Below are 15,421 nucleotides of genomic sequence, written 5' to 3'. Positions count from 1 at the left end.
GCCTAGCTTTGAGAAGGATGAACATTGGAGCAAGAACAAGCATGGAGATGATGGCATGCGCATGGGGAACAAGAACGGAGTTACAAGTGATGATTTCAGGACGTTGAAGCCACCATAATGCGTGCATGAAGCCTTGGACGAAATATACAAGATGCTACTTCATAACTTTCGTCCAGAGGCTATTCTAGGTGCTGCGTCACCTTATTATTGGGCCAGGCCCATGTAATTTCGAAATACATAAGTATAGGCTGTTTTTAGAGTCCGTATGTGTGGGGAAACAAGAGATAGGGTTGGTTTCGGACCCCTTCCTCAAGGGCCACGAAATTCCCCCCCTCTTCCTCCATATATACAGCCCTTAGGGCGTCGTTTAGACTTTGGGTTTTGTTTAGATTAAAAGTTCGCCATAGCTGCAACTTCGCGTACTTCGTTTGTGTTCAGCGACCAGACAAAGGCGTCACAGAACCCCACCTTGATCAATAAAGCTTTCATCTTATATTCGCAATATCCAGATTGCAATCTCAGTTTCTTGCCTGTTCTTCGTTTGCTCGCAGGAAACAGACCCTCGTGGTCAGGTTGATCGTGCTCCGGCGTGGTCGATAACCTCTCGGAGTTGGTTTAGCGATTGCTAAGGCGCGACGTCCTCGCACGTTTGTAGTCGGATCGTCAAAGTCGACTTCCATCAAAGCGATATTCATCATCTCATCGAAAGACGGGACACCTTTGCCTCTATCAAGTTCCCTAGTCGGGCGGTGGCGGCGGCAGTCGCCTCCATGGCGAAGGGTCAGGGGGTGTGTCTCTGGCATGCTCTCAGGCGATGGCTGGTGGTGGCGACCGTAGATCTGATCCGCGTTCAGATTCGTTGCAGTGTGGCCCTTGGTCGGTCCGTGGCGCGTGGAGGGGTTGGTGATGGGCGACCGGAGGTCCTGTGTTAGCGTTCTCGGATCTGCGTGCGTCTTCACAACACGGCTCTGCGCGGATCCAATCAGCTACAGAGTCGGGTGGCACGAATTCTGGTGAAATTGTGTCGAGTTCGGTCATGCGGACAATGGTGGTGTCTTCGACGTTGTTTCCTTATCAATACATCGTCGTTGCAGTCCGTGTCACCTTGCTCGGCCTACTTCGGGGTAAACCCTAGATCTGGGTCTCCTAGATCGGATGATGTCGGCTCCTTTGGTGCCATTTTCCCTCTTGGGGGCATCGTTTTGGAGTAAGTGTTTACTGAAGGGGCCAGGAGGTGGAGCAGTGTTGCATCTACCGCATCGATGGCGATGGACACATGATGGCGATGGACACATGTTGAGGGACGCGTGCAGGGTGGTTGTGTTGTGTGGCATCACGGTGGCCTCACGTTGTGGTGGCCTCACAAAGTCAACGTGTTGACAGGATAGCGGATTCTAGAGCGTGCGCTTGCGATGCGCGCTAGGTGTCCGCTAGACCGGTTGGTGCTCTTAGCCCATCAAGGGCGGCTTGGCGATGCCATTGGTTTAGATGATGTGTATGTTTGTGCAAGGTCGGGACACATCATCAAGCTTGTAGGTGTAGCAAAGGAGGTCATCAGGAAGGTGGTGGCTTTGGGATAATCAATGTATTTTTTTATCAGGCTCTGTTGAATAATATAATAAAGATGGTTATGTGCGTCCTTATATGCATAGGCGAGGGGTTTCAACCTCCTTTTCGGAAGAAAACAAATGTCATTTAAGGATCAACAATCCATTTGACACCAAACTATAGCAATTAGAAAAGGAGGAAAGAAAACTTCAACAATTACAAATTTCTAATACATCTCTAGCTGATTCTAAATCGATGAAACGGGCTACTTTGATGGGCCGCAACCTCTTGGCCATGCTGTATGGCCGAGAAACTATTTGAATGGTAAATATGGCTGTTCCATATGAGCACCGTACTGGGAAGAACCAACGACGAAAAGTGATATAGTTCTCCAGCAATCTTGACGAAATAGCTGACATTCCCATGTTGATGCAAACATCGACCATGGACATTCCTAATGTGGCTCCGCATGATGCACAAGAGCAATATGCTACCCAACATGTTCAAACAGAATGATAATAATTGGAATATGGTCTAGAAAGTACCACGGTGAAGATGTTAGCATGCCCAGACGTGAGCAAATGGATTGCATTTTACTCATTTTCCAAACACCCTCAGTGCTAGTGCATAAACATCTTTCTTCTTTGCTGATGTAGCTTCGGCCACCAATTTCACCGCCTATAATTGATAACAGTAGTTCAGAAGAAAAGAAATAAGATGATCGCATGATCATTATCTTGTAAGATACTCCCTCCGTCGCATAATATAATAGCGTTTTTGACACTATATGCAGGCAAAACTGCAAATCCCAAAACTTTCTTGGAAGCTTGAAATGTACTCCCTCCGTTCCTAAATATTTGTCTTTTTAGAGATTTCAAATGGACTACCACATACGGAATGTACATAGACATATTTTAGAGTGTAGATTCACTCATTTTGCTCTATATGTAGTCATTTGTTGAAATCTCTAGAAAGACAAATATTTAGGAATGGAGGGAGTATCAAGGAATTGAGTGGAATATGCACCGTTGAAAGAGCATGCCCTTTCGCCATCAATTCTCTGAGTTCCTGCTCAAGAAAATCATCAGATGGTGTTTCATCAATTGAAATTGAGTTCCCATCTATGAGGATGGTGATTTCTCCCTTTGGCTGCCAAGTTGCAAAGGCTTCATTTGCTTCGCCTAGGGTTCCTCGCCAGAACTGCAAGATTTATATAAAGTTCAGGACTGCGAAGTAAAAAAATACCAAAATTATAAATTTACATGGAATGGCACGAACCTGTATTTGGGGAAAGTGAGATTATTTACAATTTATTCTTTTCCCAACTTAAATAAATATACACGTGATTTAGACACAACAAGATGGGTCACACCGCTCTATATAGGTATACCACACTTCACAGAACCAATATTTATGAGTGCAGATGGGTCACACCGCTCAATATTTATGAGTGCACACGTATTAACCCGTATAGCAAATGAGGGCGCCCATGCAAAGGGATCAGACATCGGAGTTCAGATGGTAGGCGGCAGGCCTGAGCACGTAGCTCCCGCTTGCGCATGGTCCATGAAGGGTCCGACCACTTTGGGTCTATTGTACGCAGCCTTTCCCAACATTTCTGCAAGAGGCTGTTTCCAGGACTCGAACTCGTGACCTCATGGTCACAAGGCAACAGCTTTACCGCTGCGCCAAGGCTCCCTTTCATCGGAGTTCAGATGGTAAAAAGAAAATCAGTATAAGTGTACAAGTCAATGCTACCAAGTACTCCCTCCGTTCCCAAATATAAGCCTTTCTAGAGATTCCAACAAGTGACTACATGCGGAGCAAAATGAGTGAATCTACTCTAAAATATGTCTACATACATCCGTATGTTGTAGTCCATTTGAAATGTCTAAAAAGACTAAGATTGTACGACAAGAAAGACAATATAGGATATTCACAGATAATAAAGAAAAGGACAATGTAGGAAATAAGAGAATGGATAGGTTACACAGGAGGTGATTGCAGGACTACCTCTTCATGCAATTTGGTAATCTCCCTTGCAATAACACATGACCTGTACCTCAACACAAATGAAAACAAAACAGGTCAACATATCTGAAAGAAGACTTGCACACACTAATACCACAACTATAAATATTTTGTACTTAAATATGAACAAAGCTGCTCATACAGTGATTACTATTTTTTGTCTAGAGGAAAAAAGGGATTATTGGCTTCAATACCAATAATCATATTCGACATGTGTGTGACATCGCAACAGAGAGATGTGGTACTACTGTGGTTTGCATGCTTCCACTTGCCATTTTGCATTAAAAATATTTGTAGATCATGCAACAACATGCAGGTGCGAAAATATCTGTTACCTTGAATCGCCAAAAGATGAAGCAGCATCAAGAAGAAACTGATGAATTCCATGAGGAGGAACATAGAATATTTGTGTCACAGCCTCACGAGCAGATACCTCAAGCCTGGCTTTTCTTGATCGACCATGCTTTGGTAAGAAACCCACTAGAAATAAAAATCAGTACTGAATCGAAAGAATGAAGGACAGGCCTAGCGCAGTGGTGAAGTACTCCCCACTTGTGCCAAGAGGTCCTGGGGTCGACGCGGCCTCTCTGCATTGCACTGTGCAGGGGTAAGGCTTGCCTCGTATAATCCTTCCCCAGACCCCATTTGGTGTGGGAGCTTCTAGCACTGGGTCTGTCCTTTTTACTGAATCGAAAGAATGATTACAATTGATAAATGAAGAGTACAGTATTGACGTATTTTACCAAATGTGAATTCCTCTGTTGGCAAACCCGATGCAGAAAGAGCAGCAATTGCTGCAGAAGGCCCAGGAATGGGAATAACAGGGATTTTTTCAGTCGCGCATAGTCTAGCCTGTGACCAACGGTACAACATGCTTAATATCTCACACATAATGGAACACCATGAGACCTAAAAACAAGTTCTGATATTGTTCATTGCTAATGAATTTATCTCGTACCAGACGAGCAAGTCATCAACTAACCAATAGCATGTATACCATTCTATTTACGGTACTGTTAAGTGAAGTGACTGTCAGATCATTATTCTTTGCTTCGTCAATGAAAGATGCAGGTTGAAAAATTAAATAGAGCAAACTGATTTACCAGCTCCATGCCAGGGTCACTGATGCCTGGCGTACCAGCATCACTAATCACTGCAATTGCTTCCCCTTCATGGAGCCTCTTTAAGATAATGGGCTCTCTCTCGCGTTCGTTGAACTTATGGAAGCTGAGCTGCAAACTTAGATTTTAAGTTCTAAGTTCGACTGTAGACAATCACAGCCATGTCGAAGGTGCAGCTACTGGTAGCTCTGGCATGACAAAGCTAGGTATGAAATTAACTCACAAGAGGTGTTTTGATGTTGTAATGCTGAAGTAACTTTCCAGAATGCCTTGTGTCTTCAGAGAGTATCACATGAGCACATTTCAGAACACGCAATGCCCTGCAAAAATAATCATCAGCTTATTATAGGAGTATGCATCAGGAGATGGATGAGCTTTTGCTTTGGAGAGGGACAATAGTCAACCAGATCAATGGATATATAGACTGAACTCTGGCCGATTCACTCCTGCTAATTATACAAATTCCTTTTTAATAGGGTTCAGATGGACAGCGTCTTTTCTAGGCTTTGGGAATGCCATGCATCCGCAAGCAGAAGTTGTTGTCTGGTTGTTGTTAAACGACCGTTTGAACACTATAGATATGATGCTTAGGAAACACTGAGCTTGACTCTGGCCCAAATTGTGTGCTATGTTCTTCTAACCAGTTGGAAACAAGAGATCGTCTATGCTTTGAATGTAGTTTTGCCTCTCGATGCTGGTCTATTGCTGGAGTTACTTGGATTTCTGCTAGCACTATGGTTCAATCCTTTGAAAAGACTAAAACTGGTTTTTCTGGTCTGCTTCATGCATGGAGATTATTGTTGCTGCTGCTTAGAACATTTGGAAGTCAAGAAAAGCTCCTATATTAAAGCAGAAAAGGCCTCAGGTCTCAATCTTGGAAAGCCTAATTCCTTTTGGAAAATTTCTTTTTTTGACCAAGCTGTTCAATGGGGAGAATGGGAGCTCTACCATTGAACTGGACGACTCCCTTTATGATACCAGCAGGCGTTTTGTGCAGCGAATCCAGGAGACTGAGGTCAAAGAAGCTTTAAAAAGGATGAAAGGAGGCAAGGCGATGGGCCCCGATTGTATCCCCATTGAGGTGTGGAGAGGCCTCGGAGACATAGCGATAGTATGGCTAACTAGCTTTTCAACCTCATTTTTCGGGCAAACAAGATGCCAGAAGAATGGAGACGGAGTATATTAGTACCAATCTTCAAGAACAAGGGGGGTGTCTAGACTTGTACTAATTACCATGGAATTAAGCTGATGAGCCATACAATGAAGCTATGGGAGAGAGTCATTGAGCATCGCTTAAGAAGAATGACAAGCGTGGCCAAAAATCAGTTTGGTTTCATGCCTGGGAGGTCAACCATGGAAGCTATTTTCTTGGTACGACAACTTATGGAGAGATACAGGGAGCAAAAGAAGGACCTGCATATGGTGTTCATTGACTTGGAGAAGGGCTATGATAAGATACCGCGGAACGTCATGTGGTGGGCCTTGGAGAAACACAAAGTCTCAACAAAGTACATTACCCTCATCAAGGACACGTACGATAATGTCGTGACAAGTGCTCGAACAAGTGATGGCGACACCGATGACTTCCCGATTAAAATAGGACTGCACCAAGGGTCAGCTTTGAGCCCTTATCTCTTTGCTTTGGTGATGGATTAGGTCACAAGGGACATACAAGGAGATATCCCATGGTGTATACTCTTCGCGGATGATGTGGTGCTAGTCGACAATAGTCGGACGGGGGTTAATAGGAAGTTAGAGCTATGGAGACAAACCTTGGAATCGAAAGGTTTAGACTTAGTAGAACTAAAACCGATTACATGAGGTGCGGTTTCAATACTACTAGACACGAGGAGGAGGTTAGCCTTGATGGGCAGGTGGTGCCTCAGAAGGACACCTTTCGATATTTGGGGTCAATGTTGCAGAAGGATGGGGATATCGATGAAGATGTGAACCATCGAGTCAAAGCTGGATGGATGAAGTGGCGCCAAGCTTCTGGCGTTCTCTATGACAAGAGAGTGCCACAAAAGCTAAAAGGCAGGTTCTATAGGACGGCGATTCGGCCCGCAATGTTGTATGGTGTTGAGTGTTAGCCAACTAAAAGGCAACATATTCAACAGTTAGGCGTGGCGGAGATGCGCATGTGGAGATGGATGTGTGGTCACACAAGGAAGGACCGGGTCCGGAATAACGATATACGAGATAGAGTTGGGGTAGCACCAATTGAAGAGAAGCTTGTCCAACATCGTCTGAGATGATTTGGGCATATTCAGCGCAGGCCTTCAAAAGATCCAGTGCATAGCGGACTGCTAAAGGGTGCTGATAATGTCAAGAGAGGTCGGGGTAGACCGAACTTGACATGGGAGGAGTCTGTAAATAGAGATCTGAAGGACGGGGGTATCACCAGAGAACTAGCCATGGACAGGGGTGCATAGAAGCTTGTTACCCATGTGCTAGAACCATGAGTTGGTTGCGAGATTCTTATGGGTTTCAGCTCTAGCCTACCTCAACTTCTTTGGGACTAAAGGCTTTGTTGTTGTTGTTGTTTGTTGTTGTTGTTGTTGAGTAATTACTGTAGGGCAACAGCCCCACAGCCCTTTATTTCAGAAAATTTTACCCAGACCTGTTTAAATCCTCTCCCAGCAGGAGTCGAACCCAGAACTTGGGGTGCTACTAAGGTCTCTGCAACCACTATCATAGTAGAAGTTTAAGAGGCTTGAAAAAGCCGACTGATGTATGATATACTAAGGGCTATGGAGCACTAGGGAATTTGAATAAATAGTTGCCTCATCGCTCCACTTTCTCTTTTGTCAAAACACATAATTAAACGTCATAGATGTAACTCGCAAACAAAAAAGTTTCTGAAGTTTGTTCCCCTGTGTGCCAAAAAAAAACCAGTCTACCACTTTTCACTTCGATTAGCCTAACCGTTAGTACTCACCTGGTACTGAGAGGTACCATGTAACAGCTAAGTAAATAATATACCTCAAGGTGATATCCTCGAGATTCCCAATGGGTGTCGCCACTAGATACAACCCCGACTCCAAATCCTGCATATCAAATTGGAGCAACATCAGAGGTAAGTCAATAGACATGCCATTTTCGATTGGGACACAACAAAAATCAAGCTTTGAAGGGGAATTGAAGCATAACTAGATGTGCTTTAGCAAAACTGATTATTAATACACAGTGTATTCTGAAACTACAAAGTACCAATACAAAAAGGTAAAATAAAAACTCTCTTTCCGTTTAAGCTGCAGTACTGCACTCAGAACCCCCAATGTGCAAAAACGTCACATTCCATAGATCATCAGTGACCTGTGGCTCAAATAATTAAGCAGAAGCAGTGTCAAACGGGAGAGAGGACTACCGTTTCCGAGGCCCGCTGCTCCGGCGAGCCGTTCGAGGCGGCAGCAGGGAGGCGGCGAGGGAGCGGAGACGCAACTGCTGCGGCACAGCGGAGATGGGATGGGAGACGGCGGGGAGTGGCCAGCTTAAGGGAGAAGAGGGCCTGGAGGCGGAGCAGAGACGCCATTTGCGGCGGCGACGCGGGGAGAGTTGTAGAGATAAGTCCTAGGGGTGTTTGGTTCGCAAGTCACTTTTTCTAGTCCCAGGGACTAATAAAAAAGACTCTCTAGTAGAGTCTTTTTCTAGTCCCTATAGAAAAAGTCCCTCCCATTTGGTTTCTAGAGATTTTTTAGGGACTTTTTCTAATCTCTGGGACTAAAAAGTCCCTGAACCAAACACCCTCTTATAGTTTTGACAAAGGTCCGTGTAGGGCTCATCTAGATGTCATCTAAGTCCTGACATGAGAAAAACGTCAATCCCATCAACTACGAGGCAAAATTTTGTGTTTTGACCCTTTTGTGGTCTATAAATTGGGGATCTGACCCCTCTTTAAATCTTTTTGAAATCTGACTCTTTTACTACCGCCACAGGTCTCGGCAGTAGGGTTATGCAACCTACTGCCAGGGGTTCTGGCGATGGCATGGATGGCCCATTGTCGTTACCTAACGGCCAGCGCAACACCCTATCGCCGCAGGCCTTGGCAGTAGGTTGCCTGACCCTACCGCCGGATGGCTTGGCGATAGGGTCGTGTGGGTTTAGGTTTTTACAAGTTTTAGTGATTGTTTCATTTGTAAAGTTTTATCACAGGTTTAACATAGTTTCACAAATAGCAAAATACGAGCTCACATATTAATAAAGGTTCCACATAGCAAATATTAAACAGTTTACACATAGTTTCACAAGTAGTAAATAGCAAATAGCAAACTTGTCCACATAGTTTGACAACCCCAACTAACACAAGTAGTTTCGCAAAAAGTTTTCGCAAAGCCAACAACCGGTGCAACAAGTTCTTAAGACAAGTTTAGAGAGCGGGGAGACATCTTCAGAGCTCCTCGGATGTTAGGCCTGGCCGTGGAGACAGATACGGCAGCGGATCCACCGGTTCAGGCGGAGGCGGAACGCTGGTCGGCATCCGACCGTTCAAGCACTCCCACCTTGCCTTGCCCGCTAGAGTTTTCGCCTCCGCCCTTCCCCAGCTAATGATATCGAACGCCGATGCATTTGGGGGCGGCATCCTGACTTTCTCCTCCGCATTGCTCTCGAAGTAGATTCTCCTGCCCAAATTGCGCAGCTCCCAGTTGGTGTGCTGTTTGGCAACTTCAATGGTCCCTTCCCGGCGGATACTGGAGATAGTTGGATCTGCCTCCATCTCTGCAATCACTCTCTTCCACTCCTTCACACTCTGCGACCAACACTTTACATCGTCAAAGATCTGCTCTGCCATCGCTTTGCCCTCGTCGCCTCTAGGACCTCGTCTGAGACGGATCCCACCGGCTGTAGCAGCTCGGGGAAGGCCTCGTACACGTACGGGAGCGGCATCTCTGACGGGTCGTGTTGGAGATGAATGGGCGATGCTTGCGCCACGGTTCCGTACCTAAACATATGGATGCATCACACAAAGTTTCATCATCTCCAAAAAAATTCTAAACCTAGGGTTCATCATATGGTCAAAAATTGCAAACCTAACTTGTATTATCTAGAAATATCAATTAGGGTTCATCACCATCAAAAAAACCTAACTTGTATTAGGGTTCATCATGTGGTCAAAAAATATCAATTAGGGTTCATCATTATTCATCACGAAGGATCATCACCTAACTTGTATTATCTAGATACAATCACCTAGGTTCATCATATCAACTAGGGTTCATCAAGACTTTCAACATGAACATGAACATAAACCATTCTTAGGCTACAAAAAAGAGGAGTGATTTGACTCAAAGTAATTGGGGGGATCAGAGGAGCTTACTTTTCTCTTTTCGAGGCCATCTTGATCCGCAAAATCCGTGAAGAAACGAAGAAGATCAGAGGGGGAAGTGGAGGAGATGGGAAAGGGGCGAGAGGAAGAAGAAGGCGGCTGGGTGGGGGAGAAGGAGGTGGTTGCGGGCGGGCCGGGGGGTTTATAAATGCCCAAACCCTACCGCCAGGAACCACGGTGGTAGGGATAGACATCCTACCGCCATAGGGTTCGGCGGTAAGGTCGGCGCCTCTGGCACCCCTCCTGTGACCAAAACTGCCACCAACTGAGCGGGAGGGTTGCACACCCTACCGCCAGGGCCTCTAGCGGTAGGGTTTGCAACCCTCCCGCTCAGTTGGTGGCAATTTTGGTCACAGGAGGTAGGCGTGCTGGGGGAGGCCCCTTACCGCTGGAGGGTGTGGCGGTAGGCTGTACAGACCTACCGCCGTGTGGCCTGGCGGTAGGGTGGCCCCTAGTGCATTTTTTGCACCTCCTAACTTCTCTTGTCTTCAATTTTTTGCACGTAACAATTCAATAATTTTGCACATAACAATTCAATTTTTTGCACATAAAAATTCAATAGCTCACGGTAATATGGTTCATCTAAGAAAGTTGGTTGCATAGCAAGCACACATCCACAAATGGTTCACGAAGTTTTACATAGAAAGTTCAACAAATATGAAACAGTTTCACGAGCAAATGGTTCACGAGGCAAACATGAAATGTTTGTAGTTCAACGGCACGGCACGGCAGCAACTTTAGTCCCTCCTTCCCCTCTTCGAGGTTCGGTCCTCGTTAGTCTTTGATCGCTTCTCGGCCGCCATCTTCTTGCGGTGAGTAGGACGCGCTTTTTGAAACGGGGATGGACTCTTCCAATCCTTCTTCGGCATATTCCTCTTCTCACGCTGGGTTGTTTGAGTTGCTGGAGGTCCGTCGTCATCATCGTACTCCTCCTCCTCGTTGTCCTCTTCCTCCTCATCGTTCTCTTCTCCATGTTCTTCTTCTTCTACTCCCTCCTCACCCTCTTCTTCATCTTCACCTTCTTCATCGGCGTCCTCATCCTCTTGAACCGCCCTAGACGACGAGGCTGCATGGCTCGATGAAGCGAGGCTACGCATCGGTGTAGGAGCAAAAACATCCTCGGTGTTTGTAGCGCACCCAAGCAGGCCCACAAGCCTGCGAGCTTTGTTGGTGTACTTCTGCAATGAGAACGAAACAATGAGAACTTCTGCAATGTCGAACTTCTGCAAATGAACTTAAGAAAATGAACTCCATACTACCTTCACCATTTCCCTCAACTTGTCCTCACTAGCTCGAGTCCCGGGGATCGTACTAAGCGCATCAGAGGCTTGAAAATGCTTTTGTTCAGCTCCGAAGACTGCAAAGTGATAAAATGAGTCGGCAGCACTAAAGCTGATTTCATCCAACCCTCGGTTGAAAAGAGATAAAAACAACTTACCACTCTGTTCATGAGGGGTCCGTACTCCCTAAACCCGCCTTGAAGCTCTCTGATGCTCTCGTTGTAGGCTTTATTCTCGGAGTCGTCATCGAACAGGTCTTCGGCATTTGTTGTCGTCCACTGGGGCCTCAGACGTAGACGATGCTTGATGCCATCGTCGTACCACAGCATGTGATCCTCGTAATTGTCCCAGTCAATCACTCTCCTCTCCATGTCTTTGCGGCCTTTCCACTCGTTCCATTCCTTCACGTATCTCGCATGTTGGGATTCCCAATCTGTGATTGACTGATTCTCTGCATGCTCATCCTGCAATGCATAAGAAAGAATGTAAAACACACTGGTGCGCGTCGGTCCTAAACAAACGGTTTTTTACCCCTTTCCGCGACGACATTTGGAACCGTCGCCAAGTGAGTGTGGGCGATAGGGGGTCCTTCCCACACGACCCAGAAACCGTCGGGGATAGGGAGCCTTGGTGCATACAGTTGTCCCTATATAACCGTTTCCGATATCTCAAATATCCCAAACGCTTCATCCTTGCTACTCGTTTCGCATTGCCATCGCAGTCGGAGTTTTGTGGTTCTGCCTAAAACCAGGCAGATTCCAGGAACGGGAGTTTTCCAGGCAGATTCTAGGCACGGGAGTTTTACGTGCCTGACACATCACAAACAATTCATGATTATAAACCGTGTATGATGGGTAGACAGTCACACACATTTAGTTTTCCCGCACCGTATGTGATAGTGTCTGACATCACACACGCTTTGCAAACGGCAACTGTGTGCATGCTTGCACACGTTTCCTCTCTGTGAACCATCTCGGATAATGGTGTATATCACAAACGTTTGTGTTTTACCAACCGTGTGTGCCGTAATGACCTGCACAACGTAATTTCGCCCTAATTTAATTGCTACTATTTAAAATTGTACCTAATTTAAACTTGAAAGTAGGCTATAGCTTTATTCATATCCATCAGGTTCAAACAACCAATGCATTATCCGGTTCACAAGTACATATGTTTAAGAATTACATAAGCACCAAATAAAGAATGATGTACCAGGGTTCTATACTTGTACTATTACAGATGGTAAAGAAAGAGGCGACAGACATTCCAGTTGTTGAACAAGGTGAAACGGAATGGCCCTATTGTGCTCTCCTGGATGCAGAAGGCATGCGGGACTCTAGTCCAACCCCTTGTGATGGCCGGCCGCCAATCATGTAGTTTGAGAGGTAATCTTGAGTAAACTGCTTCAGGATCCACTGCAAAAGAAAAAAGATTCAGATGTTGTCATCTAACACAACTCATTACGGGCAGTAAAAAGAAGGCTACAAGGTTCTTACTTACCATCCTGCAGTTCACTGTTGTCTTGCATAAAGTGTAAATAAACAGTTTGATTGACATATTTTAACCCATTTTAATAAAAATCTTTATCAGTTTCCTCACTTGATGCTGGTTCATGAATATCTCATTGCCGCATACGCAGAAAGGGTCGAAGTGTGGATCTTTGGCAATGATATATGTACCTAAAAGCACCAAGTTAATATTAGAAGCTAAACAACAATTGAAAAATGATGTAGTCCAACACTCCATCCATCCCATTATATAAGATTTTATTACATGTATATCTAGACATCATCAGAACATTCAGGTAACACTCTTCCTTGTTGCTATGTAGCCTGGGATTGCATATTTAGTCATTCAGTACAATGCATGTTGCTAAACAAGAATTGAAAAACGAAAAGGCATGTTAACTACAATATCCTTAACAGCAACCAAATATCGTAATTCATAGTGGTATTGTTGAAACAGTTATTGATGAAAAGGAACTGCACGGCAAATAGTTGCACATATAGAGCATCACATTGTGAAGAACTGAAATAAACAAGTCATAAGGACATCTCTAGGCGATCATTAAAAAGTTAAAGGGCTAAAACCCTTAGTGGATATATATATATACTCCAGCAATTTTTGGCCTTTTCTAGTCGATCCCCTAAACTTAAGGTTGTAAACTTCAATTTGATCAAGTTCAAAGCAGGTTCAACTGAAAGTAGCATGCATTCAAACATAAACATAGATAGTTTTGCATAACCGAACATAAAACATAAATTTAAACTAAGCTAAAGTACTTTCGGTCGAAGTAGAGGTCGAGCCAATCCTTCCTCGTCATGTACGGTGTGCCGCGAGCCGGTTCCGGGCCAGTACCGTCGTCGGGGTGGTTGGGGAAGGCACTCCTCCACTCGTCGACGTCGATCTCCTCGTCCTCGGGGCCCACCTCGACGCCCTCCACGCCTCCGTCGCCGCCGCCCTCGAGCTCGTCATCAGAGGAGAGCGCGATAACCTCGCCGCCCTTCGCGCCGCCGTCCTCGCCGCCTTCGACCTCGTCATCGGAGGAGAGCGCGATAACCTCGCCGCCCTCCGCGCCGGCAAAGATCGCCCGCTCCGCCTCCACGAGCTCCGGGTGCTGCCGGCGGAGCTCTTGCATGTAGGCCTCGTCGGCGGCCTTGGCCTCGAGGCGCTCCCACGTCTCGCGGTCCTCCCGCGCCATAGCCGAGCTCACCAGCCCTGGCTCTGGCGGAACGAGGTGGACCAGGCGTGTGCCGAAGGGGAAATTGAGCCTAGCCGCCGCGCCGTGGTAGCGTACCTGCCAGCGGTTGTACTCCATGGCCGCGAGCTCGACCGTGTGGAAGCTACCGAGCCACCAGCTGGTGTGGACTCGATCTGTAATCTCGGCGACCCACGTCCCCCACCGCCGCTGCCGGACCCCGAGGTAGGACTTCATTGGCTGCCGGGTCCGAGGGAGGACGGGGAAGTCCTCGAACCGGCATAGGGGCGCGGCGGCGGGCGGATCGGGGGACCGGCAACAGCGGATCGGGCCCGCGGAGGACGACGGGGACACCTCGGCGGCCACCTCGCCGGCGTCGGGTGAAAAGGCCGCGATAAACCTCTTTTTGGCCATTGGCTCCTCGAGCTCCCCGGCACACGGACGGAGGTTGAGGATGGAGGCGCCGGTGATGGCGGCGATCTAGCAATGGTTTTGAGGGTTGTGTGTGCCTGTGTGAGTGGAGGTTTTGGGGTGTGTGTGGAGGGGGGGCAAGGTTGTGTTTGAGGAAATACTGTGGCAACTGAAAATTTTACTAGGCGGGAGTAACAAGGCGAGGCTACTGAAAATTTGGATCAACGGCGAGCAGATATTTTTGAGATTGCGAGGGATGCAGAGGCGGGAGTATGCCGGGGCTACTAAAAATTTGAATCAAGGGACTGAAGCAGAGCGGGAGTAACAGACATCGCACACGTCCGCACATACTAATCGTGTGCTATCAAACATTAAAACCTTCCAGGCGATAGATATTTTTGAGATTGCGAGGGGTGCAGAGGCGAAAGTTTTTAGGGAGTGAGCTAGTGTGCTTGACATGCCGGCTGTGGACTGTAGCTGATGCACCTTCTCGCGTAAGCCATAGGCGTACTATACACCAACAGTGCTCCAAGATATTTTGTACTACATCTCACACGGTTGGTGATAATAAACTGTGTGGGATCTACTTGATTTGAATTACAAAATGGGGTCACAGTGACAATGGACGCTGTTTGAATTGCTAGACCTTTTATCTGCAGTGAACATGCAACTATATGTGTGTCGTAAAAGAATTGGAATTATTCAGGATTCGTTTGGACATTTTATACAATAAACTGGTTATCTAACCATTTCACGTGCACAATTCAAAATTAAACTACATGCACATGCTCCGCTGCATACAAATTGGTTGAAAAAACAAATCTGTGTCCTTCAGTGCATGCTTAGGTCACATGCAAGAAATGGGAATGAATTTTTCGGGGTTCGTTTGGCCTTTTTTATACATTAACTGGGTTTTCTAGGCATTTTATGTGCATAATTCAAATGTGAACTACAAGCACATGCTCCAATGCACCAAAGTTGGTTGAAAAATCACATGTGTGTCCTTGGG

General features: G+C 46.2%; 1 protein-coding gene across 2 annotated transcripts; it reads right to left on the bottom strand.

The window, feature by feature from the left end:
* Nucleotides 1-1,671: 1,671 nt before the first annotated feature.
* Nucleotides 1,672-8,316, bottom strand: LOC109739782 (uncharacterized). 2 transcript variants are annotated; one of them, XM_020298838.3, is made up of 9 exons: nt 8,068-8,316; nt 7,683-7,747; nt 4,924-5,020; nt 4,683-4,811; nt 4,323-4,431; nt 3,915-4,059; nt 3,562-3,604; nt 2,575-2,748; nt 1,672-2,226 (listed from the first exon to the last, which is right to left on the bottom strand). In XM_020298838.3, the coding sequence occupies exons 1-9, from the start codon at nt 8,230-8,232 to the stop codon at nt 2,146-2,148; spliced, it is 1,008 nt and encodes a 335-aa protein (XP_020154427.1). In that variant the 5' UTR covers nt 8,233-8,316; the 3' UTR covers nt 1,672-2,145. The 2 variants fall into 2 exon arrangements, with proteins under 2 accessions (XP_020154427.1, XP_020154426.1); XM_020298837.3 differs by having other exon boundaries at nt 3,915-4,023.
* Nucleotides 8,317-15,421: the final 7,105 nt, after the last annotated feature.

This window comes from Aegilops tauschii, chromosome 1, assembly GCF_002575655.3.
Source record: "Aegilops tauschii subsp. strangulata cultivar AL8/78 chromosome 1, Aet v6.0, whole genome shotgun sequence".
In the NCBI taxonomy this organism is placed as follows: domain Eukaryota; kingdom Viridiplantae; phylum Streptophyta; class Magnoliopsida; order Poales; family Poaceae; genus Aegilops; species Aegilops tauschii.
The sequence above is the reverse complement of the archived record's forward strand: the minus strand, read 5'-3'. Positions and strand labels throughout refer to the sequence as shown.